Source organism: Coturnix japonica, chromosome 3, assembly GCF_054131305.1.
Source record: "Coturnix japonica strain WE chromosome 3, WE-NBRP24, whole genome shotgun sequence".
Taxonomy (NCBI): domain Eukaryota; kingdom Metazoa; phylum Chordata; class Aves; order Galliformes; family Phasianidae; genus Coturnix; species Coturnix japonica.
Window position 1 is genome coordinate 21,849,262 of NC_140665.1, and position 26,094 is coordinate 21,875,355.

The 26,094-nt window shown below is 39.9% G+C and overlaps 1 protein-coding gene across 1 annotated transcript in view; it reads left to right on the forward strand.

Moving 5' to 3' along the window:
• The window catches only part of LOC146761309 (uncharacterized), a 29,451-nt gene extending 11,171 nt beyond the window's left edge, over nucleotides 1-18,280 (forward strand). The window contains exons 2-3 of the mRNA XM_085541185.1: nucleotides 14,090-14,226; nucleotides 17,738-18,280. Coding sequence (XP_085397311.1) covers nucleotides 14,090-14,226; nucleotides 17,738-17,970 — 370 coding nt within the window. The 3' untranslated portion in view covers nucleotides 17,971-18,280. The remainder of the gene's footprint in view (nucleotides 1-14,089; nucleotides 14,227-17,737) is intronic.
• Nucleotides 18,281-26,094: the final 7,814 nt, after the last annotated feature.

Genomic DNA, 26,094 nt, shown 5'->3' on the forward strand with positions numbered 1-26,094 from the left:
TTGTGCCCTGCAGTACTTTGGAACTATGTCAATCAGTGTTTAAATAGCCCAGGAACTAAGGAATGCAGTACTGCCACTGCTGTATTAAATACAAAATACCTGCTGAATTTTGTGCATCTTCATGAAGCAAGAGAAGGTCCAAGATTTCCTGTGATGTGGAAGGATGGGGCGGTGATTTTTGTCTTGATTTTTGACATAGCGAGCAAATTAAAGCATGCATCTCCTTCATACTCTGAGATGTGAATAGATTAAATGCCTGGGAGAGACTTCTTAACACAACACTCAAAGTTTCTTTTTGTTCTATTATTTCCTTTTTTAACCATCTTCTTAGTTTCTTCCTTGCTTCTGATTTACTTTTTCCCATTCCAAAATAAGGATCGTGGTGATGAATGTGTTCGTGCAAATACTCAGATCTTCCAGAGACACAACACACTGACTTCCAAGCCTGTGCAACCTACCTGCAGAGCATGCCAGAGCCTGCTGCTGGGAAAAGTGTGTGACGAAAACAGGAGTCAGATGGTGACTTGCCCATCGCCCAGATCACCTTGGTAGAGGCATGGTCAGGCATGTTTGAAATCCAATGAAAATGAACCCTATCTTTTTCAATAGAGAAGATACAAGTGGACTAAATACTGGTAGTATCTCATCCTTAGTTCTTCCAAGGACATGACTAACAATTCCTACAGGACACATGGCTAGTTTCCTTGTCAGAAGAAGCTGAAAGAGAAGCCAAAAGTCAAGAAGCAGCCCAGTGGAAAAGAAAATACAGAGTGGAAAAGGTGAATGTCTTCACGTGGCTGAGTGGGGAAGAACATGTTTTAAAGACCTAGACCTTTGGAAGACAGTTAACTACTTTAATGAGGCACATAAACAGCAGCGGTTTTCTTTGTAAAATATGACCTTGCACATGTGCCATGAATAAAATGATTACTCTGGAACTCCACTGTCACAATGGCTTTGTCCCACACCACTTGATGTGCAAAGGAAAATGTCTTTAGGGGCAGAAACTTGGACATAGTCTTCTGTTACCAGTGTAGTGTAGTACTGGGTACCAGTCCCTTCCCACTTTAATTCAGCTGTAGACCTTCTTTTAAAATTCTTTTGGGGGTAAAGCTTATTAAAGGTGTTTTTTGAGAAAAGTGTGATAGTCTTTTACCTTGTGTGTATCATAAACCTGAAAGGATTCCACAAAGGAGCATCTAGTGTATTTTACAGTGTGTAAATAAAACACCCTTAGCGTGCTAATGTTAGTGAGGTACATCTGAGCTGCATTTCCAAACTGATAAAACCTGTTCTATGCATTTGGTATCCATAGCAATAGCTGCAGAGGCGTCTGTCTGAAGTGATGGTTACAGAGAGATGTGTTATGGATTGTGCCTTTTATAGAGAGCTTGCTTTACTTTTATGTATATAATGCAAAATATCTTGAGTGATTCATCAAGATAAATACCACTTAGCAGTCATTGCTGTTAATATCTTCCATTTCCATTCAGAATCTGCAGCGTGTGTTCTCTGCTTCCTGTACTTGATTGGAGGTGCCATTAACAGAGTCTTTCCTCTGAGCCAAGCACCCAGTTACTATGTGTGAGGAAAGCTTTATCTTGCAGTACAGCAAGGCAAGCTATAGTTTTCTTGGACAACATTCAACTTCTTTTGGGAAGAGGGTGGATATGAATTGGAGCTTCGGGTAATCTGCTTCTTTGGCGGTTCAGTTTCAGGCCTCTTCTCTAAGCAGATTTCTAGATAAAGCCTTTTTATGTTTGTTTTTTTTTCTTCCTAATCATTCCACATGTCTGTTTTTCCGTATTTGGAAACGGTGCCGTAGTGAGAAAGGCCACTTGGGTTAGTGACAGGGGAAGAAAACCCAAAGAGCAGCATACATCTGCTGGATTACCTCATTTTCCATCGGTTCCCTTGGCCAGCTCCAGCAGCTAGCTGGCTTCCAAAGCCAATGCTACCAGCCCTCCAGATTGGGAATATTCCTAGAGCAGCGTCCCATAACTATTCTCAGATTTCCCTTAACATGCAGTGAGAAACCTCAGATACAAAGAATCATGTGAAGAAGAAAATCCTAAATGCGAACTGGATGCCCTGTTCTTATTCCAGAGGTGTGATTGCTTCTGTGAGCAGGAAAGAAGCTGAGAATGATGTTCTTGAGCTGTGCTTGTCTCCACCTTAGTGCTGCAAAACAATCTGTGTGATATAATGTGTCTTTTGAACCAACTACAGAAGCGAATAAAACTGTAAAGTGAGAACACTAGATCTATTCAAGGTATCAGGTTCTCCTCCGCTGAGGAAGGATTAATAACTATTCATTATTTTCCTTAGTACTTTCACAGATGGTTTCTTGTGTGAGAAACAAGCTTCTTCTATGGGCTGTAAAAATCAGTCTCAGAATTCTTCAGTATTGTTGATTGTCTGTAACCTGCTTTTGATGTGATTCTTTGCCTACGGGTGGGGGGGTGACCATGGAATGCTGGTTGGTGTATTTGCTGTTGAGAAGTTGGTCCCAAAGAATAGGCCAGGCTTCAAACTGCCTGAAGTTCCCTGTCTTGCAGACAGGATGTGGCAGCCCTCTGAAAGCTCGTGATTTGCACTTCTAGGGGGAGCTTTTCTCTGGCTGTGTTGAGGAGATTCGTTGTTCTTGATCTCTACGGGTATTGCCTGTTTAATCCAGATGCTTTTTATTAATCTTATGTGCTGAGCGCCTGTAATAAATTAAGATCTGTAGGTATGTTCAGTTTAATAAATGAAGGCATCTTTGCAACTATCTGAGATTTCAAAAGGGGACGTCTTTGCTGGATAGCATGTGACAGTTCGGTAAGGCTGCCAGGTTTTAAGAAAATATGTGCTGAGAAATGATATTGTTTATAGATACCTTCTTAAAGGGTGCACTTGAATTCGTGCTGCTCGGTCTTGACTTGTGTTATTTCTTCTACGTGGAATGAACGTTGCCTCAATGCTCTTTTCTGAAAATGGTGAAGAATAAATGCATAGACTTAACGGGAGGAATAATTTCTTGATTCTCCTAATTTTCCATTCACGTTTCAATAGCTGTGCGACTTAATCATGTTGACAGTTGCTTTTGGAGACGGTTTAGCTGAAATTTTGAGAGAATTCTTTGCTTTTGATGTGATCACGATTGTCAGTAGTCCTCAATGTCTTGATGAAAGCACAGTGTTCTAAGACTTCAGGTGGCTTCTCATACCTTTCTCATGAAACCTTACTGTGGTAGCCTGGGGTCTCCATTTTGCCGCACTATTGCTGTGCATGTTGTCAATGTCTTGGGGTACAGAAGATGGTAAATAGCTGCCATTGGAAGGTTTTGTACACATTTTCAGACATTTTGAGAGACTTGTCAGTGTGTGTTGATTTTGTTTTTATCAGAACATCAGTATTGTCTGCTGTGGAAAGAATTATGTACAAAGTATCCTAAAAAGAATTGTAGGGGTAAATGGTGCTGAAGGATCAATTCGCTATAGGCTGCTAAGAATATATGGAAGAAATCTAACTTGCTGACCTACCAGTAGGGACTGAAGATTAAACCAGCAGCAGAATGTCACGGCTTCTGGGTGAAAGGCAGATTTTAACAAAGCATTTTGTTTTGTAGTCTCTGTTTCCCACCTAGGAAATTTCTTTTTGTTGAATGTACTATGTATACATATGTAGAGTTACACTTGCATAATGCAATGTAGTCTTCCTGTGGTTTTACAGACAAATTCTTTGGGGAAAGCTAAATTTCAGGCAAGATCTGTTACTGTGTGCCTTATTTGGGTAGATAAAGCCATCCAGTTTGCAGGAGCTTATCTTGTAGCATTAGCTTTGAGTCTTCAATCTGTTTGCAAAAGGAGCCTTGTAAACTTGCAGCTGAAAGTGCGCTGTAATTGAAGACTTCAGAGGCAATTAATTGAGCCTCCTTAATTAAATCTGTGGCTGAAACACTCTTATAATTAAATCTTTTAAAAGTATTCTCCGTATCTCTGTGCAGTGTTGTGACTAATCTATTCAGTTGGGTAAATGAGGATTGATACAGGCCTCTCTCTTGAGCAAAGTCCCTAGGCCGTAAAGCTGGCTAAAATAAATGTAGACATTTGGTTTTCATTAGCGTTGTAACTGAAACAAAAACATTTTAATGACTGATCCCAGAGTATTTTGAAGTTTGTGCAACTTTGCTGGGAAGGTATTTAAACCACAGTATCAGTTGCAAGTTGGCCATGCGCCAGTTGCTGTTTCAGAGGGTGAGGTTGAGTTTGCTTAGCGTTAGGAACAGGAGAGCTTGGAGAGAGGAGAAATAGTTACAGGAGAACTGGCGCTGGTGTAATAAAGCTATCTGCTGAAAGGAGACAGTGGCAACATTCATGCTGCAGCACAGGTTGTTAAAGAGCTCTCTCAGTTGTCTGGAAAAAAAAGAAGTACGATTATAAGCTTCAGTACTTTTAATTAAAGAAAAAAGGACCAAGGAGTTTGTGTTTTGGGTTTGTATTTTTTAAATGGATTTTTCGTATTTTAAATCGAATGTGCAAAATGAAATCCTGCAGGCTTAGCCTTTAATAAACTAAAATAAACGCTGGCTTTACATTCATGAGAAGCTGGAGGTTGTTTCAAGTGCCATAAGGTGAGGGTTGCTTATTCTGTGTCATGCTGCAGGTGTTGTGCTGGGAGCTGCTCCTCACCCACAGCGTTTCAGGAGTCAGACAGGTGTCCATATTCTGCTTCACCAGGTTGGAAGTAATCGCTGTGTTTGGCACAGGATGCTCTTGGTGGTACATACCAAAATGATGTTGTGTTTTGGTGCCTGAGGGGGTTTTTCTTGAGTGTTTCTTAGGGTTAAGTGGCAATTAGGATAAGACAAGTTTACTTCGTGTAGGCTGTTAGAAATTGATCACTAGAGCAAACTAACACTTCTGGCAGCAACAATAAAAGACAAAACCCAGAAACCTAATCAGGTGGAAAGACTGAATTGTTTGAACAGATGCAGATTTTGATGGGTGCACCTTCTTAGTGTAACCTTGATGAAATAATTTAGTAAAAGGAGGTCCTGATTTTCATAAGGCTTGTTGAAATGCCAGGTGTGTATAGAAAGAACAAAAGAGCAAGCATAAAGGAACAGAATAAACAGGAAGAGTGCTTAGTTGAAAAGCTGAAGGAAAAGCAAGTTGAAGAACAACAGGGAAAGCATATAGGTGTCTGAAGAGAAGTTGTGAGAGGATTTAAGTTAGTGGATAACAGTGAATTGGCAGGAGCTGCTGACTCCCTTGGGGGCAGAGAGGTCTTGCAGAGAGATTTTGATAAATTACAGGGCTGGGCAGTCACCAACTGCATGAAGTTTAACAGTGGAAGGTGTTGGATTCTGCAGCTGATATGGGGCAGCTCTGGGTGTTGGACGAGCTGAGGGGAGGCCTCATGGCAGCTGCAGCTCCTCACAGGGAGCGGAGGAGCAGCGCTCTGGTGACAGTGACAGAGCCTGAGGTGATGATGTGTAGCTGTGTTGGGAGGGCAGTGGGCACGGAACAGGCTGCTGGTGTTCAAGGGATGTTTGGATAATACTCTCAGGCACAGGGTTTAGATTTTGGGTGGTCTTGTGTGAAACTGGAAGTTGGACTCGATGATCCTTTTGGGTCCTTTCCAACTCAGGATACTCTATGGAAATAAAATGTGCCCTCAATAGAAAAGGCATTTAAATAAAATAGAAATGAGTGAGTTTAATCGTTCTCATTCCACCTGGCTGCTCCCTAGCTAGGGTTTGATATCAGTGGCTGCCAGAAACTCTGGCAGGGGCTGTGCTGGGGAGAATCTGTTGAGCCTTTTATTTTGCCTGAATGGTTTAGAAGACACCTCCTCTTGGGTAAGTTTGGCTACTGCAGAGATTAAGTACCTAGTGAGTGCTAATCATCCAGGCTCCCTTTATAACCAGTGAAGAAACAGTTACTCCTTTAAAACGTTCTGTACAAGGACAGTGGCAATACAAATGTTTTAGCAAGCAGTTAAACTCTAACTTTTCTGGGGTGAAGTACTGTGTTGCAGCAAAGCTCGTGAGTGTGCACGCCAGCTCTGGCATGTGTGAGATCCACCTTTGAAGTAGTCAAAGCATGACGGACAGGGAGAAATGCAGCGCAGGGTGTTTGTTTGAGGTGAACAGAATGGTCTTCACTGGTCTTTGCTAATATTCCCCTGTATTTGCCAACAGAAGCAGCTCAGTTCAGGGGCAGATGGGCACCAGGGCTGGTGCAGGTAGATATGGGATTGGAATCTTTTCATTATGAATCTTATTGCCTTAGAGTGAAGTTATTTGTTATGGGTTTAGCCTTACGAAGTTTAACATCTTAAACATCAGACTTGTATCTCTCTTGCAAGTCACTGTCAGCATTTACACTGTGAACAGCTAAAATGTTCTTGTCAGCTGTAAAACTATGCGGTGTGCTGAATCTTTCTGTATTCCATGGTTAGCATTGCATGGCAGCACATTCTAAAGGCCAATTGATTTAGAAGATTTCAAAGTGCCAAATTCAGGTTTTACTGAATGTTCCCTTGTTATGAGCAGACAATTTGCATCTCTCTCCTCTGCTAGGCTGCAACTGGGAGCAATATTCTTACTAATGACTCTTGAGCATGGAACTCCAGTAAGAGAAATAACATCTGGCTATAATAAGATGTTGAGTTCTTTATCTTGTTTTGTGATGTCCTTGTGCCAAATGCAGCTTTGGTGGCTTCATCCAGCTTTACCCTGCTTCTAAGATGTGGAAAGAAAATGATGGCAGTGGATGCAAATACATGGGATGCAGACCACTGATAGGGAGAATGGATATAAGGTGAGACTATAAAATGCAAATCTCCTGAATGTGTGAGCTTTGACTCTGAGACAGTTGGGAACGAAATACCCCATTTTCCAATAACTACTTTGTGCACTTAGCTCATCTAGTTCTTGTCATGTGTGTTATTTTAATGGAATGGAATATCAGATATAAGCATGTTCTATTGTAGAGGTGAGAACACGGTAGTGTCCATGTCTGATGGGGGTGGGACAGAGGTTCAGTGGAAGCTGTGGCAGGTGAGGTTCTGTAGGAGAGAGGGTGTGTCTAAGGTTGTGCCGATTCCTAACTTAACCACTGAGCACATCCTTGGAAGCAATCTAATTTGCCTGATCTGTGGATGTGTTTTTCTTCCCCTTCTTCTGTTTGCTTCATTGCTTGGGTAAGTAATAGGGGAAAGTCTGGTGTTGACTATAGGAATATTTACTTGAAATTTCAAATTAAACTGTTTTGCATTTGGCAGAAGGAAAAATACAGCTGTGTGGGTGAAGATGTTGGCACAGTTAGTCTGCAGAAATGGAAAACATAAGTTTGCTTTTTTTAGGTGACAGAGCATGCAGTAGTGCTTGCGTATATAACTTACCTCTGTGTGCTTTTGTGCATGCGTGTTCATAGAACCCAGTGAAATGAAAGCAAGACGTACTTAAACAGGCATTACTTAAATATCAGGCTAGGAATATTTCCCTTTTACATTTATAAGCAGAACAATATAATAGTACCTTGAGATGAGAAAAATCTTTTCTCCCACTGACCTGGCAACTTTCTGTTTGGCAGCTCTTTCAGTTTGCACTTTTCATTTGTGGCTCTCCTGCCATTTTCAACCCTGTCCAGGGAAAGGACAAGAGGCACAAATTGAAATAGAGGAAATTCCATTTCAATGAAAGAAAAATCTTTGTGTGTGTGATTGGGCAGTGGAACAGGTTGCTCATAGATGTCGTGAAACCTTCATTCTAGGAAACAGTGAAACTTGACAGAGCAGTGCTCTGAGCAGCCTACATTAATTCATTGTTCCCTCAACCACTCTGTAGTTCTGCAGCTCCATAAAGTGAGTTCTGATACAAAGTCAGGGGGTGCACAGTAATGGGAGGCTCTAGGATGATATGTTTAGCTTGGAAATACAGGAGTTAAGAATCAGGGTATTATTGAAGTGTCGTCCCTTTAATTATGTATTTTTTTTTTCACTTCGCTGTTTATTTCCTTATAAAAATGAGTGTTTTTGCAGACTTTCCTTTCTGCAGAAATGCCAAGGGCTTGTGCTTCTTACTGAGGGCTTTGGAAGCGCAAAGTGCGACTGTCTGCATCCATCTGTGTTAGTACAATTTCATGCATGGCACAAGTCTTAATTGTATAATTGTGAAGTGCTACTACTGTGGGAGAAATGGCCTCTAACACAAACTACTGCTACAAATCTACGTGCTTTATGATACAGAAATTGCAGTTGTTGGTGGAAACTTGCAGCTGAAATAATTTAAAAAGAGAGGGGGGAAAACATTCCTTGCAGGGAAACTGCTCATGCTGTGGCAGTCATACGCTTGTCTCTGAAGAGTCTGATTTTGTTGTCTCGGAATATTTTGAGAAACTCATTGTCTTGTGAGTGCATTCAGCACAACCATTCTAGTATTTCAGTCTTAAAATCAGAAGCGCATATGATTGCATATATAATTGGGTATGATGTTGGAGTTAATTTCTGCAAGGGAAATTACTCGATGAGCTGCAGAGAAGAGCAGTACCTTCTCAAATCCACAGATAAATATGCTTTGGCACCATTGCTAATGGTTTCTCATAATTTGGTAAGCGTTGGAAACAAGTATGCAAAATGACTTACTTTTAATTTCTCTGAGTGTGCATATACATGGATTAATTTTGCATATTTTCTACATGTCATTGTAGCCTTCAAGAAAAAAAGAAGTCCCAGATCATCTTCTGAAGCAAGGAAATTGTTAGTTTTTTATTACTGAACTTTAAAAGGTCTGCTAGCGCCACTGATGACATTGGATTCCAGAGACAGAAATTTAACGTGATTAATCTGAGACATTAAGCAGAGATTAGGCTTAAAACTTCTTAAGCATTCTTGGTTTGTGGAAAGTAGAGCAAATCAGCAGACTGTGAAATAGCAGTAGGGCTGCCTCCCAGTTTTAAGCTGGGAATGAGAACATTGGAATGCCAGATTTCTTCATATCCTCCCCAGCTCTTCTGTTACTTCTTGACACTTTGCACTGTACTTTTTCAAAGAAGGGTCACGAGTAGGAACGTAGTCCTGTGCTGTTCCTGTGTGCTCAGATGAAAGCCCCTCTGCAAGGGGAGCCGGGGAAAGAGGAGTGATAAACTGCTTTCCCTGTTTCCATTACCTCATCCCTCCACCTCCTTGCTCCTTTAGTATTAGCCAGTGGTTCCAGACAGGACTTTTTTCAGCCACTCTTTTAGTGAAGACCTGACTGTCAAATTGCATTGTACATTGGTTCAGTGCAAGAAGCCAAGTTTTTTGTTAGTGCTGTGCTGCAAAACTAAATGCATGCTGAGAATGTTGTTGTGTCGCTTAACAGTTAAGGGAGAAAATGATATTTTTGTAGGGCTTAATTTCTTAAGGCCTTGTGGGTGTCTTTCATAGCTCCATTAAGGGAAGAGATGAGTGGGACAACAGAACACTGCTCTTGCACTTACTTTCTGCTCTGCCTAGCGCTGCTGGTCTATGAGAGAATATCCTGCGTGGAGAAGGGAAGAGTTTATCAAATACATTTCAGCTCTGTGACATTTAGTGGCAGCAGCTACTTCCGTCTATATGCATGTGCAGGGAGAGAGATGCTGTTGAACAGGCGGCATTCATTTTCTTTTAGTGTGGTATGTGTAATGCTAGCATATGTTGTACATTTGGAAATCCAGGGTATGGCATTCTTCATCTGAAGCTCACTGAACAAAATATGACCGAAAAAGAGCATATTAAAAACAAACAAAAAGGCCAAACGAACACCACCCTGTATCTTGTTGATGTAATTTGGATACTTGACCTATTTGGTCATCCATCCGTTGCTGAAGACAGGTACATTATTTTCTTTTCTGCGTATTCCGTCCTACAAATGAAATATTGCCTTGCGTCGAGATCTCCAGAGACAGAGCCAGAGCTGTTGGCTTGTACTTCCAGTACTAACATTGTACCCAGAGTCATTTTTTTTTTGCAACTGACTGACGTCATCTGTGGCACAGGTTCAACCCACTGAGCCTCCACACCTTAGTCCACAAAATATACATCAACGCCCACACTTGCATGAATATATATAGTTGCTATAAATCCAGAATTGCAAATTTGTTTTCTTTATTTGTTTTGTTTTTTTTTTTTAAATACTCTGAAAGGTATTCTAGGATAAAGGCAGGTGCAGTTCTGCTTTGTCTTCTAAAAATCCAGATCCTATATAACAGCTGGAACTTTTGTTAGCTGAGATTGTGGTCAGTTGCCCTACACCTTTAGCTTAGCTGATGCAGCAAAGTAATAACTAACTTCCAAGTCTGGCAGCTGATTCTGTTTTCTAATGCTGTGGTTTAAATGTTTCTTTCAGTTGTGCTTGCAGATTGAGGGCAAACGATGGTGCAAGTCTAACTTCTGCTCCAGACAAAGTAGATAGAGTGAATCCTTTGGCAGCTTGGCTTCTGAGGAGAGGAGCTGTGACTTGCAGTGAGGGAGGCAGTGAGCATGAAGAAGGAATAATCGATGTTTAGGGTAATGTGTGCACTGCACAGAAAAGCGTTTTCTCCTTGTTGTCTGTGAAAGCTTCAAGTCTGAGAATAGAAAACTAGCAAGCAGAAGAAAGAAGCCAAGAAGTTGGTGTGTGATACGTCAGTAAATGCAGTGTGAGCTGGAGACGTTAGACATGTGGATTTGACTGGGACTCGTTCAGGTGCGATGCTACCTGAGGTCAGTTAAAGAGAAGATGGACTGGATTTACTGTACCCTGCAGTCTGCACAGAAGAATTACGAGCCATGGCATAATTGATGATTAAAACCATTCTAATTACGTTAAGGTATTTGGAGCCAACAGTTAAGTTCTGTTGTCTGTAAAGTAATACTTATATATAGGCATAAATAAGGTCAATTGAAAAAATGAAAAGCAGGCCTGCTCAAATAGTCTGTCAGTGTTGTGTTTCTTATGCAGCTTTAAAAAAAGAAATAAATCTATATTTTATTCAAATGCTGTTTGAAGTACTGGCTTTTCCCTTCTGCAGCAATGCACGTTATAGTGATCAGTGTAGACACGTCCCACTTTGAAGTGGTCTATGCTTAATTACCTCGCTGAAATTCCAAGCAGTGTAGCACTGAGAAGTTTAGTTGAGATTCCTTCCTGCCCTCGTGAGCCTAATAGGTTCAAGCTCTGTTTATTGTCAGGCCAGGTACAGCTACTTCTTTTAACTCAATTCCAAAGTTTTAAGAAAAAATTGGATTTATAGAAAAAAACCAACAACAAAGTGGCATGAAACTGTGATACTGACGATGAGAGACTTTGTTTGGAGCCTGTCTCTCATTGCCCTAAGTATCATTTGTGGAGATGTGGTCTTGGCAAATGCTCACAAACAGCTCATATTAAGTTTTCCACCTCAAGTAAGGAACATATAAACATGAGCTCATATTCCTGACATTAATCAGTTTTAAGAGATTAGAAATTTGCCATCAGCTCGCAGAGAAATATTTACCTTTTGATCATTTAAATTATAGTTTTGATTACATTCTGGGTGCAGAGTAAGTATTCATATCGTGGGCAAGGGCAGGTTTCTCAGGCTACTAATTTGTGCAGCACCTTCTGCACATTGTGCCAAATGCAGCTAGTGGCTTTGGCTGGAATATACCTGGGGGACTTCTGATGAAGGGATTGTCTTCAGGATGTGCTGAAGTAACTCTCATATGGTATAATTGTTTGCTGGACCATTCAGCATCCAGTATATTTTAGTATCTTATAAGCTCTCAATACTTGTTTTCAGATTAGAAATCATTTAAAATTCTTATTTCTAATAGTATTTAAAATAACTGCTTGTTGTTGACAGCTGTTCTGTTTTGTCTGTATTGTCTAAGCTTAATACAGAGAGTAAATGCAGTCTCATTTCATTTTAAGGACCGAAAGTTGTTGAGCTAGTAGTAGTTGAACCCCCTGGATAATAGCAGGGTGAAGTTACTTCTAGCCCTATGACTGGCTCAAAAATAGCAAAAAGAATATAGGTCTTTTCTGTTGAGACACCGTGGGTATGACTGGTTCATTGAGGTGTGTAAAGAGTGACTACAGCTCCGAACTCCTTTCAGAGAACAGCTCTGCTGTTTTTTGCTGTCCAGGTAGTCAGTTGCTCTAACAATTCAAGTGTACAAAGTCTCTGAGGAAGTTTTCGTCAGAAGCTACCAGCCATAAGGCTTTCAGGAAATTAAAGCATCATTTCTTACCTTCTGTTTGTCCCAGTAGCTCCAGGACAGATGCCTGGTCTTCATAGTCTGAGAACTTACCTATTTGCCAGGGCTGGTAGATAAGGGAACTGTTGTATCATGTCCAAACAATGGAAATTACCCTTAAATTTTACTGCTTTAGACAACTTTTCTCCTAGGCAAGTGAATGTCTTTCACATTCTATGCAATGCGTAACCAACTTACATGTCTGCTTCATCCCTATGGGCATAGGTATCGCTGCCCACTGTATGTCTGCTCCATTTCTTAAAGGATCCAGCCAGTGTTTTGCTCTAAATCATAATCCAGATGCGAGTGTCTGCAGTGAACAAATACAAGTTGTAAAATGTACACTGGGCCAGCTGGAGGTAGTGATGTTCTGCAAGCAGGCAGACGTGCTGCTGGCAGCACATTAGATGGTAAGCTCATTTCATAGGAGAAGAGGGCCAAAAGCTGTGCTTCAGGGTGGGCTTGAAGAGATGGGCATCTTCCAAGTCAGAAAGAGCTGCTCTTCCAGCTGAGTGATTTGAAGTACAGGGAGAATAATAGATGACCTTTGTTCTTACATTCCTAGAGATAGAATGTGGAGGTAACTCCTGGTTTGACTTACTGTAAGTATCTGCAGCCATGTTTGTCTGTTGTTCTGAGAATGAATTGAAAATTCTTCCTCCTTCCTTATCGCTCCCAAAATACAATGGATTATATGTGTATGTGCACATGAGGGGAAAGGGAGGGATAATCTGCTGACAGAGGAATTTCTAAACTACATCTTAAGCTTTTCCTGTGCAAAAAGCACCATCAGGCAAGACTAGGCAAAAGTTCACGCTAACACAAACAAGATGCTGAACTTGGATGCAGAATGTTGCATGTGACAGCAGCCTTTTCAACACATGCAGGCAAACAGTGAATCAGCAGTGCCTTGATAACAAATGACAGCAATATCTTGGGACTCTAAAACTGCGTGTCGTGCAGTAAGATTTATGACTTATGATGTCTCTGTGCTTTAAGGCCAGTTCCAGGATGCAAGAAAAACAACCAACACCCTACCCAAACCAAATGCAGAAAAGCAGTCCCTCTCCTCAAGGTTTGACGTGTTGTAAAGGTCAACACGTGCCATGTAAACCCTTATTGGAACAGCAAAATTCCATATCGGGAGCTTGAGGCAGTCCATATTCAGAGAGCTTGTTTCAGATACTAAACGTTGTATGTATTTGCCTGCATCCCTGTGCTACCTCAGTCTCTTAATGTGCTGCCTTTGTTCCGTTTATTACTTATTTTAAGTAAAACAACTGTAGCTGGTAGAAAAACTGTTTTCTGTTTGCTCCATTTTGTATTGCTTGGGTTGCAGGAAGGAAGAAAAGTTAAATCAAATATTGCAAAATATTTTTCCAGGCCATGATCTGCAACTTTTGTTGCACTGTTGGAACAAAAAAAAATCCTTCCACAGCTATGGTAAATTAGTAACAGAGAAAGGTACTTTGTTACCTGTGGCCGGCTTCTTTTCTTTCTCCCTTCTAAAGGAGGGAAAGAGGTCATTGTTCCTCTCTGGCAGGTCTTGGCCAGATCCTTGTATTCCAACCTGATAATGATGTTCAGTCTCTGCTGTTCTACAACTTTACTCTGCTTCTTAAGTCACTTCACTTCAGCCTTTTAAGTCTTTTCATGCTTTTCTGGAAACCTTTTGCTTTAATATGTAACTCTTTCAGCATGCTACATACACACAAGTCGTAAATGTCTCCAGGGATAGTGACTCCTCTGTGCAGCCTGTGCCAGTGCATCACCACTCTGAGAGTAATTTTTTCTTAATATCCCACCGTGTCCCTGTTGCTGAGGTTGTGGGTTTTGTTTCTTCTCTCCCACCTTAAAGGCTGAGCCAAGCTGCCAAGAGTTCCAGTAACAGTGGTGGAGCTGGCCAAGGGGCATCTTCTGCTGCCAACAAGCTGGAGATCCTGGAGGAGAAAGAGATCTTCCTCTTCTGGAAGGAGGAAAGTGGAGCAGTTCAAGGTGAGAACATCACTGGTGCTCCTGTCTGGGGGTCCTGCTTTGTCATGTATGTATTACTTATTACTTGTCTGATGTGAATGTCTACCCAGCTCTGCTTTATTCTTCTCACGTTATTGAGAGGCTGTCCCATAGCTGGTGATTTTTGGCATGTAGCTCTGTTGACCTCCCATCCCAAGCTGATGATGTCTGAGTTTCTGGCCGCCAAGTCATGTTTTGATGCTGAAAGGTGGTAGTTGATTTACTTTCTGTTCTATGTAAGTAGGAATGTACTGAAACTGATGGAACCAAGCATTTGTATAGGACCAGGTGCTTGAGCTCAAATTATAGCGTTGGTTGGACTGAAAACCTCAATGAGCTTCTACGCAGTGTAGGGAAGACATACCTGTAATAAACCCTGTAGTTTGTGCTTGACAGGAATGTTTGAATGTCACCATTCAGTTCTCTTGATGTTTAGGATTTCTAAGTCTGTGTCAAAACAACAGTGCTCAATTAAACTATGCACTTTTTATTTGGGTTGCCTGAGATTAATGGCTTTAAAACATATTTTTAAAGTGAAACTTTCCATGACACTCTAAAATTGAACAGTGTATTATATCATAAATAATTGTGAAAATTTGCATTTTCCTATCAGTATTATTGATAGTGTTTTGATACTTCTGTGATGAATGATTTGTTATGAAACGCTTTAGAACCACATAGGAAAGAGTTAATAAAGATTAATCTGCTTCATTTTTCTTGTAAGCTTTTCAATTGGAAAGATGAAATAGGGAAATATCCAGATTGTTTCAGCACTGTCTAGTAGCAGGCAGAAGGATTTCCACTTCGGTGCTGCACTTCATTAAAGAGTTATAAACAGGAATGCTGCAGAAGTGTACTGTGGGCACGTGAGGAGATTTCTAATAACCTCAAGGCTGGCTTCCAAATGATCTTATTAATTCTGTGAGTAATCTGGGGAAAATCAGTAGGGTTTCTCTGACTTTTGCCCTTGAGGCTGCAGTTTTTACAGCTTGGAGCAACTATTACTAACAATAGCTCTTGAAGTGTAGTTTTAAAAACCCTAGGAAATGTGTTCCTGTTTTTCTTTCTGTTGCAGTTACAACTGGACAACTCCACTTCTTTAGCCCCTAACTCAGTGTGCCCCTGTTCCTGGAAACATATTTAGAATGCTGTAATGAAGTTTTTCACTTGCCTGAAGTACATCAGATGTTGTGCTTGAGCATGGTTTCCAGTGGAGACTTAAATGTGTAGGCAGCTGCTGCCTGTGAGTCACACTCTTCCCTAGGTAAGGAAGGGAAGGACATTGCTCAGCCCCTGGGAACTTGGTGATTCCAGTTCTTGAGTGATGGGAAAGTTTCTGTTCTATTCACTGACTGCTCTGAAGGAAGGTCTGGTTTCTAGATGCTGCTTCTCACAATGTATACAGAACTGTTAACTATATCTAAACACGTCTCACTGCAAGGCTGATCATTACTATGCAAATTAACCTTGGTTGCTCTGAGAACTGTTTCTCAGTCAAGGCAAGGGGTATTTTGTACCTTACCATGCAGCATTACAAGCATATTTCTTTGTTATGTATCCACATAACTGATGCCCTTGCAGTTTTCTAATGTTGCCTTATCTGTCTGCTTTAAAAGTCAGATTTTGCTAAAATATGCCCTTTCAAACAAGTTAAATGGAAGAACACATAATGTGATTCAACAAAGTTGTAAAGAAATTATTTGATACTATTTAATCCGAGGTAACTATTTCATTTCTAGCTTAGCATTACTAATTCTGTGATCTTCTGTTAAGAAGCAGGTTTTATTGAATCCAGGTAGTTGCAATAAGAAAACCTGCTTTCTTTAGCTTGTTCATGAACTAGATACACTGAGAGCTCATTTTTGATTTTTCTGCTAATTTCCATCCATGCATCTGTCATTGTCCTTCTGATACTGCAAGACATGTTATGTCTATTTCTGATTTCAAGTGAAAGCAAAGTCAGCAGTACATTTGATACTTATAGCCCAGCCCTGAGCTGTAGGAAACACCACTTTTGTACTTAAGGCATTAGATATCAATGACATTTTGCTTTGTTCTTTCTGCTTTTCATCTCCAACAATTAAAGGAATATGAAGTCAAGCTGCTTTAGAAAAGTTTCTTGGATACTGCTAGGAAGCATGTTAATGTCTGTGAGTATGCCCAAATGGGACAGTTATTGACATATGCAACCAGTAAGCAAAGGTGTGTTGTGAACTGGGTTTCCAATAGCTGCAGGGTTGAGGTAATTCACAGAGATGTGGAATCTGGAGTGTTTCATGATTATCATTGTGAATTCTGGTACTTGGGCCATCACAGGTGAGTTGGGAAATGGGCCCTTTATCCTTTCAGACAGTTTGAAGTGCAGGCTTCTGAACTGTTCACCTATGTGCATAGATATGCACAACTGTTCTTTTGTCTCTTTTAAGGCAACTTTGTAGATATGAAAAGCATTTCAGAAAAGTCTACATATAATTTAGTGGCACATGCTGCTATTTCTGAAGTTCTGTGTTTTCAAGGCTTACTGGTTTTCAGTATTTTCTCTGAGTGGTAGGAGCTTTGGTGATGAATGGCTAGCATTTTATTCAGTGATCTTCTGACAGTTGAAAGTAGCTGCCTAGTTTGATTTGATGTTGGTAAAGTGCAGTTGTATTCTAACTTGTTGAATACTGTAGCCCAATTGGAAAAGAATCATTTCAGAATGATTTTGAAGTTGATTTGGGAGGGAAAAAGTAATCTATATGCTGACTTCTTTGAATATTAGTTTCTTTCCAGTCTCTAACAAAATTTGATTTCATCATTTGATTGCTGCCTCGCAGGAGGATAGATTGCTTTCAGATCATTTTAACCTAAATTGGAAAAGCAGAGACATGCCTCATAAATGAGCTTTATGATGCCTGACATTTCAGTGTTGTGGAAGATGCAATTGCAATGCAGTACGCTGCAGTGATGAAAAGGCAAAACTGGTTAATGGAATCCACTGAACCCGCCTGCCCACAGAAGCTTCTTAGTTGCAGGTTAAAGCTGTCCCGCACATCTAAACTTCTTGCAGTGACAGATAGTGTTTATGCAGAGAGGTATTTTAAGACTGCCTACAGGACAGATCCAGAGAGCTCTCCTTCCTTATCTAGAGACTGCTTGCTGCTTTTAGAAATTAATCTTCAGAGTTTCTGCTTAGAAGATTTTGTAATTAGGAAAAGCCAGGAATGCAGGACATAAACACAGGAATAGAAAATGAGAGAGAAAAAACCAAGGGAGGATTAAATGAAGGAGATGCTGCCATGCCTGGAGCGTAAGAAGAGACGGTTACTGTTAGAGTGGTAGAGCTGTGTGAAATAGACTTGGCTGTACCAACTCTGCCTTTTAAATATTTTTATTTTTTTTTCACATTTCACAGAAATCAATCTTTTTTTTTTTGTTGTTGTTTCCAGAGTTATTTTGCTCCATTAAGGTGAAAGGCAGGTTTTACACTTTGCTTCTCTCTGTTCTGCCTTAGCTATGCATGCACTTCCCAATGCAGAAACCTTGGAGCTGGATGGCGAGGAATTGCACCTCCACGTTCTGCAGAAGACTTCTACTTGTTCTCAGTTTTATTATATTCCTCTGTCAGTTGTTGCATATGGATTCTTAGGGAATTCCCGGGTCTATGGTGATCTCATTTATTTGCTTATCCCCCAAGCTTTCGGTATCTGTAAGGAAAGGGGGAATCTAACTTTATCCGTGGAATGAACACACAAAGAAGTGTTCACTACAGTGAGGAAGAGGCTTGGAGCACAAAGGTTTTCTTTCTAATTGCATTTTAACTTGACCTTTTTCAAATAAAGGATTCTATAGTGTACTGATACTTCACAGCTTCAGTTAAGACTCTCATGCAATGGCTGTAGTGGGTTTTCATTAGTCTCCTGTACCGTTACATTGCAACAGGAGGAATAAATGCCTTAGCAACAGACTGCTGTGAAGTTAGGAGATGGCAATTCAGTGCATACAGAATGAAAAAAGGATAACTGATTTTTGCTTCCAATTGCTACACAGCACTCTTTATTTACATCTTGTTTAGATGTTGCTGTAGCTCATCAAATGTAGCACCGAACAGAAGCTTTGATTGATAAATGGGACGTGGAACAAGTATCTTGGAGGTGGCTGAGCTGAATGCTTGGGGTGTCACACACACAGCTGCCTGCCCACGCTGGTGGCAAAGCTGTCAATGCAGACTCCAGAGCACTCCTTAGCCAGGAAACTGCAGCTTTGTTTTCCATGTGGTTCAGTCCTTGTGTTTTGTTTCTAACCTTGTTGGCTTTTCTGTTTATTTTGTTGTGTGTCTGCGAAGCTTTTGCTTCTACTGAATTGTAACAGTTTAATGTTTTTGGAGATAAATTGCAATGGCACGTACAGCGAAACAACTTTTCAACAGCTTAGTGCTAAGTGCTTCCAGATATAGATGCAATTGACTCGCATCTACTCTTTGTGAAAAATGTAAGTCTCCATTTCTCTAAGGAATGTTTATTAATGCCTTCAGTGTTTATCGCTGTATATGAGGAAGGTGTACATAATCCCTCTGTGTTAGAAAGAGCCTTCAATTGAAATTTATTAAAGAGTAGTTTACCCTGTCACGAACAAAGTGTCCTCTAAATCCAATCCCCTCTCATGAAAGCGTGAGAATTTCTCCGCTACTTGTGGTCTGTGCAAATCATCTGCACTACAAAAGGGCAATGTCTCCTTCCATTTTAGGAATCTGGGAAGGGTAAATATTTAAAGTGCTGGCGTAACAATAGCAGGAGTAGAAGGAAATTAAAGCTTGGGATCCAGTGCTGAGATGCATTTGGCTTAAATTGTGGGTGGAACAAAGAAAAGCTTTTCAGTAAATTGGTTAAAGGTTATGATTTTCATTTTTGGATTAAGGAATAAGCAGAACTGCTCTATGTCAAATAGACCACACAATTTCCCAGGCAAGAAATCTATTTTGAAAGGGCAGCCTTTTTAGTTCTTAGTCAGATTGGTTTTGTTGCTTTTCTCTCAGTCGAGCATGTTTTTGATCAGTTACTCTATGATGGTCGCGGGAACTGATATTTTTCTGAGTTAAGGCCAGTATGGGAAATGAACAAGTCACTTTATGGACAGCAACTATGGATATAAAAGCTTTGTGAATATCAGGCTTAGATGATGTTGGATGAAATAAATGAAACAGAGTGAAATCAAGACGATGGTGTAGAAATTTGAAGAGTTTATTTTATAAACTTTTGTTTTTTAAGTTACAAAGCCCTTTGCACACTAATGGATTGTTTTGAATCCTGGAGAATTTCTAGCATCTATTGTTTGTAGCAGCTGTTAGATATTGAGGAAGGAGATTCATCTGTCCTCAGAGTGGGAAGAAAAATGTATTCTTTATCTTGATAAATTCAGTAACTCCGTAGATATTAAAAACAATTTCCCTGGTATATTTCACTTATCATTGCAGGAGTTTTGGCACAGTGTTCAAGAAGCTGAATATACATGTTGTAAAGGCTGAAGTCTGTTTCTGCCAATATTTGCCATGTGACTTATGAGCCTGTATAAAGACCTTTGCAACTTCAGCTGATATTTGGCTCGTGATTTTGCGAGACAGCTCCAAATAATCCTTTGACTTAATTGTGAACTATGTTACATTTTTCGCAAAGAGACTGTACAGAGTTGGCTGGAGAAAGGTAGCTGTACTTTTGCAACCATTTTAAAAGTTCTGAAGCTTGTTGGTTGGTTTTTGTCTCTTTGTTAGGCAATCTGATTTCAAAGTTAAAATGAGAGAATGCTAGATATCCATATAGAAAAGAAAAGGGCTTGTCTCCAAGGGTTTGGCTGACAGCTGCCCACAGGTGAGACAGCCTACTCAGTAGCGTTGTCTGATGCCTCCTGCCCCTTGGCTCTCACTCAGAGTGCTCTAGTGGTACGGCGCATCAGAAAAGGCAGCTTTCCAATTAATTCTCCTGGAAGGCTGTCAGACTTCACCATCATGCTTCAATATTTTTTTTGTTACTCTTAATATAATTTTGATTTTTACAGTTTCCAGATGGTAGGTAATTCATTGCAGCCCCTGATGGAGTTAGTTGCGTTTTAGATCACCTAATGACTTGAAGACTAGCAGAAGTTTCTCTTCAGATTCAGGTGACTTTTGTTGCAAAGAGAGCTAGACCCACAGAATGCAAACTACAGTGAAATATATTTTTGTACAGTAATTTAAACTACTCTGAGATTTCAATGCTTGAATTTTCTTATGAGTTTCTCAGATACCTACTTAAGATTTTTATTTTAGTTTCATTTGTGGGAATGACACACTTTACTGTTGAAGTACTTGTCTGAATCTTATTGAATTCAGAATAAATTCCAGAAGATGGAACAGTTCAAAGAAATTCTTAATAAGACCATTCACTCAATTGGATATCTGAAAAGCTAAACCTGGTGCCATAAGGTAGATGAACGATGTGATGTTTTTTGCCATGATGATAAAAAATCTGGCACAGCAAAGAAAGTTGTTTGCCCACTCTGTTCAGAAGCCGAGCACAAAAGACAATGCTGAATCTTGGAGTTATTATTAAAGTGATTTTTCAGCCTTTTACATCACTGTCTCTTACTGGGTAGTTCTTGTAATTGCATGAGATGTGTTAGCGGTTAAAACAAAAGCCCTGAAAATCTTGAGTGGTAAAAAGAGGAAATTAGAAAAGCAACTGTAAACTGAAGTTATACCATGAAATCTGCACTCAGTGGTTGTTTGGTTTTGTACTTACAAATCAATACCTCTTATTTCATGGGCGGGGTCTGTATGACACCAGTTGAATTTTGGTTATCTTTGCAAGGATCTTCTGATCAGGGTCAGTGGGATTCGCACATCTTTGTACAATAGCTTTTAGAGGTAAACAAAATATGTATAGCAGCACACTTCAAATTTATGTAAGGCGTGTGGAACTGTAGAACTTCTGCAGGTTCAGTGCTAACAAACATGGCACAGCTGCAATAACAAGATGGCATGCATTTGTAGGTGAGGTTTACTTAAAAATGGGGACTGCAAAATGCTTTTAGCTACTGTCATTGCTTCTGAGGTTCTTAGTCAAGTCTGACAACATCCACCAGAACTTTGGGAGACAACAGAGACAAAGGTGCTCATTGTACGGGGATTGAGAAGGAGTGGGGAGTTTCCTTCTGAAGAATTTCAAACTTGGATTTCTGATGAAGTAGTAGAGGCTTAGTTAATCATCTTTGCCTGGATGGGGAACAGGAACATTCTTTGTGCAATTAGGGGTGCAAAATTTACAGGTATGGGGTGAGGAAGAGCGCAAGCAAGGGAAATGACTTTGTAACCTAACGCTGAGGTCACTTACCTGGGAAGGAGGAAACACAGGCTGTACTTTAAGGATTGTGTGTGTTTTACCTGCGTGGAGTTTATGATTAGTCTTGGAAGCGTAAGCAAAGCTAAGCAGGGCCTGTAAAGCGATGGACTGAACAAGTTCAGCCCAAGGTACTTTGTAAATAATTGTGTGAAGCTTTAAAATGACATTAATGAACAGAATGAAGGTAAGATTTTGTACATACTGTTTCTTGTTTGTTTGTTTTTTCTCCAGATTCTTGATATTTATACATTTTCTTCATTTCATAGTGAAGAACTTCGCATAGTGAAAGTTACTTCTGTTTGTAGTGCAAGATCAAGCTACAGTTTGTGTACTTGTCAGAAAGTATCCTTGGTCTGTTTTACGGTTTTAAGGTAGGAATGAGCATATTGAAAATCAGCAGTTCTGTATCCACAGATGTGGATGTAAAATGTTGAGGTAATAGTGGTACATGCCAGCACATGTGTATTGCTGAGTTTATAACTTTGAAGTGAAGAAAATGAAAAAGTATTGTACTATAATCAGAGTGTTAAAACAGGTTCTTGTGTTTACCTCTAATGTTGATAGTTTAAAAAACGTATTTGTTATTAGCTAAATTTACAATGGCAGTTTTAGGTTTCTAGGAAGCTTTAGTGACCTCTGTAAAGAGGTAATTCAGTGAACCTGTCACTAATAATTTCACTCTGCAGCTAATAGTAATGGGTTTAATCCAGAAATTATGAGCTGGGCCCCTTTCCCTGAGGGAAGTATTTCTTTCCATCTTAAATGTAAGGTGGGGGGAGCATAGTAACTTTAACAGGGCTTAGTTTTTCTTTTGTTTTTGAAGTGTAGGGGGCTCTTTAAATACTGTATGGCACAGAATTTTTCTTCAATTACCTCCATCTGAAGTCGCACTAATGCCATATTTCTTTACCCATACCATTTTAATGGAACACAGCTTTACTTGCTGTTGCTTTCTCATGTTTACCTGCTCTTGCAAACGAGCTCACAGTGGCTGCAGTCTTTTAGAACCCTGTGAACAAGAGCCCTGACCATGTTAATCATGCTCTGACTGATAGACTGAAGGGCACTGATGCTTCTGACTGGTGTTATGGTAGCCATGCTAGTAGAAAGTAATGCAGCAATTGTGATGAAAATTTACATAAAATAATTATGTTGTTGGATTGTTGCAAAGCAAGAAACCCAGGAATAACTCCTTCAGTGACCTTACAAATTGTAACTATTTTTAATATTGGCTTTGAACATCAATAATTTAGTTTTCCTCCATCTTGTCCTAATAAAAAAAAAATCCCTACATATGGGGGCTGGAACTCCAGTTTGTAAGCATTTGAAACTCAGGTCTTCGGCTTGTTATTTTGTGAGAATTCCAAACTAGTTCAGCAGTAGCCTGTTTTATAGAAATGATTCAATCAATAATTGTGCCTAATAAGTTGTGCCTAATAAGCAAGGCTTAAGCTTAGCCCTGCTTTGCAGTTCTGGTTTTGTATTTTATTACATTTTTTTTTCTTGAGCAAAATTTTTAAGTTTTAGCAAAATCTATCAACTCAAATGCTATTACTTTTACTGAATATGATATAACATACACTCTACATACATTTATACTTCTGAATAGACCTTGATCATCAAAGTCACTGAAGGAAGCGGGTGCCGCTGAAAGAGTAACCACTGTTTGTTCTTGCCTGATATGGTCACCATCCTTACGCCAGGAAATGTGCTTCTGCAGGTATACAGTGAGTTGTATTTGAGGAACTTACTGTGATTAAGACTAATCTGTGAGTAGGAAGGGAGGGAGGGTGATGTAGCATGTTAGCGTGATAGGCACTTGCATTATCAAATTATCGCCTAGCACTCAAACCCCTTGTTCTATAACCTGGCACAAGCATTCCAGGCTCCTTTCTCTTCTTCTTTCACTGTCCCTGGAAATACATGCTTTGCCCTCACTCCTTCCTTAGTAGCTGAGGAACTTGAGGTCGCCTGTTTGCATTCTGCATACACAAATATTGCTAATTCTGTCCAATGTCTCATGCTTGGCCATACCACAAAGCCAAGAAGAACACAGGTGGGTATTTTCTAACACCTAGGAATGATTTCATGTGTGTCGTCTGAGTGCTATGAGCAGATCCCTGTTATGCCTTAAAGTGAGAGAAAGAGCAGTGAATGTGGCATATAGGTGTGAAGAACAAGTCCTCTGAAATGGATTGGGATGCTTTCTTTGATTTTGTTTGCTTATTTTGTTTCTGTCTAACTTAGTTTCTTTCTAAAGTGAAGTCTTTTGGAGAGTGTGAGGTTTGTTTGCTTTTCTCACTGTTTTAGTAGAATTTACATTTTGTGCACTCGAATGAACGAATAAAATAAACTTGGTTCACTTTTCTCAGTTTGTGAAAATCCCTGATAGATTTGTACAGAAGTTGGTTCGGAAAGAGCACATAGTGTGTGAATATGGGTATCTTCATGTAAATGGGTTGACTTTCTTGTTGCTGCTCATCAGTTCTCACTGATTGACTGGGCCTTGAGTCCTTGCTGGGAAGGTCAGTACCTGACGTGTGCATTGCTCACATTAAATCAGTATCTTGCTGGTGACTGTTAAATGCTCTAGACTAAACAAGACTGTTCTGTTAAATAAGATTTTAAATTGTAAAAAAATTTCACGTTTAACTACTTCGAGACTGGCTATAAAGATTCAATGGTGAGTAATAAACAGTTCTGTTACCTTTATTAAAATTAGCAGTGACCATGCCCTGAAACAGGTATGTATTCTAATTAAGTGAACTGGAAGGGAAAGAGCTGCAAAGGGACAAAACTTCTCATAGCCATGAAACTGCTTTGCAGCTGCTGTCATAAGGCTGCCAGAAGTCTTCAATAGCTTCTGTCTGGTATGGAGGTGTGGGGGGGTAGCACTCTGTACAACTGTACTTCTGCTGGCATATACCCAGTCACTCTGGTTTGCCAGGATATATAAAAGGCTTTCCATAGTTTTACTCTGGAAAGACCAAAAATTATTGGTCTTCTCTTAATTCCCATACCCTCGTTTCTTGTGCCCCAAACCAGACTCGCTCCTGGTGCTTCAGAGTCCTGCAGTATTTCGTGATCCTCAGATCACAGCTATGCAAAGGAACTGTACTCCTAAATACATTTCAGAGGCTAATCCTCTTCAGATTCCTTAATTCTTATGCGTAGAGAGTTAATCTGATACGACAATTAATCTAAGGAGTAGATCTAAGTCTTGTGTGGTCAGATCTCCTAGAAATGGAGCGTATTTAATACATATAAAATGGGTGGCATGTTTTAATTAGAAAAAGCAATATCTTCTAACTGAATTGGTGACATACCTCATAGACACTGTAGTATAAGTAATCAAAGTCTGATCTTGAATGTGATCTTTAAATAGCTATCCAACAGTACTTACTTGATTGTAAATCTCAGGAGTTATCACTGGATTTGAAAAACCTGCAAGTATGTCATCTTAGACAACTGTTCCACACTGGATGTCTTCAGTGCAGAAATTGTTTGTTAAATGGACTGCGTGTAGAGATATTGTACTTCATGGTTTATTTCTTACTAATACAATAAAAACACAATTGCTATACATCCTGTGCTTTTCAAAAGGTTTTTAGAATTCAGAACTAATTGATTGAGGTTTTCTGCTGACGAGAATATAGTTCAGAACTGTGACTCCAGAGAATCAAGTTTTTAAAGATACATCTCAATATCCTTGGGCATAATATAAAAGGAATCAATAGCTTTAGGGGGGGAAAAAAAAAGAGGTAAATGTTAGTTGGATGTTTCATAGTTTAGACTTGTCTCAAGTTTTTCAGCTTAGAAGAGCGGATCAGACAGATGTGTCTCAAACTTACTTCAGAGAGCAGCTTTGGAACTGATGTGACTTATGTGTGGTAGACAGTCACTGGAGTTTAGCCTAAACAGTGTGAAATCAGAGAGTCCCAGAGAAATCTGACATCTCCTTCTAAAGGTGTGAAGGCCGATGCTGCGAAAAGTCTGGTTCCTCATGGATCTGAAAGTAGGAGATGTTCCCAGGCTCACATCTGTTTGCCAAGAGACAGTGAGAAAAGATTGACTTCACATTGCCTGCGCTCTGTATGGGCAGCTCTCTGAAAGGCGAGCGGTCTAGTGAGCAAACATTGAGTTTGTGCTCAAATAACATTTTCTCTTGCCTTGTCTGTCAGGCCTTCATTAGTGTGTCAGTACAGCTTACATCAGATAAAACCTTTTCTATGGGCTCCAGCAATGTTTACTCAAAACACTCAGATCTTTATTTTTATTCCTGAAGGAAAAAATGTCAGTGCTTATTTCACTTTGCTAATGAGGAGTGGTAAAGGTGTGATGGAGGCTGTGCACAGAGGGAGAGCAGAGGAGCTTTTTCATGCAGCGTTTGAAGGCTTAGGCCATTACTTCTAGAAACCCCTTCAGAAAAAAAAAAAAAAAAGAAAAAAAAAAAAAGGATAATTAAGAAGTGGTAGTTGTTTTTTTCCTCACTGTTTTT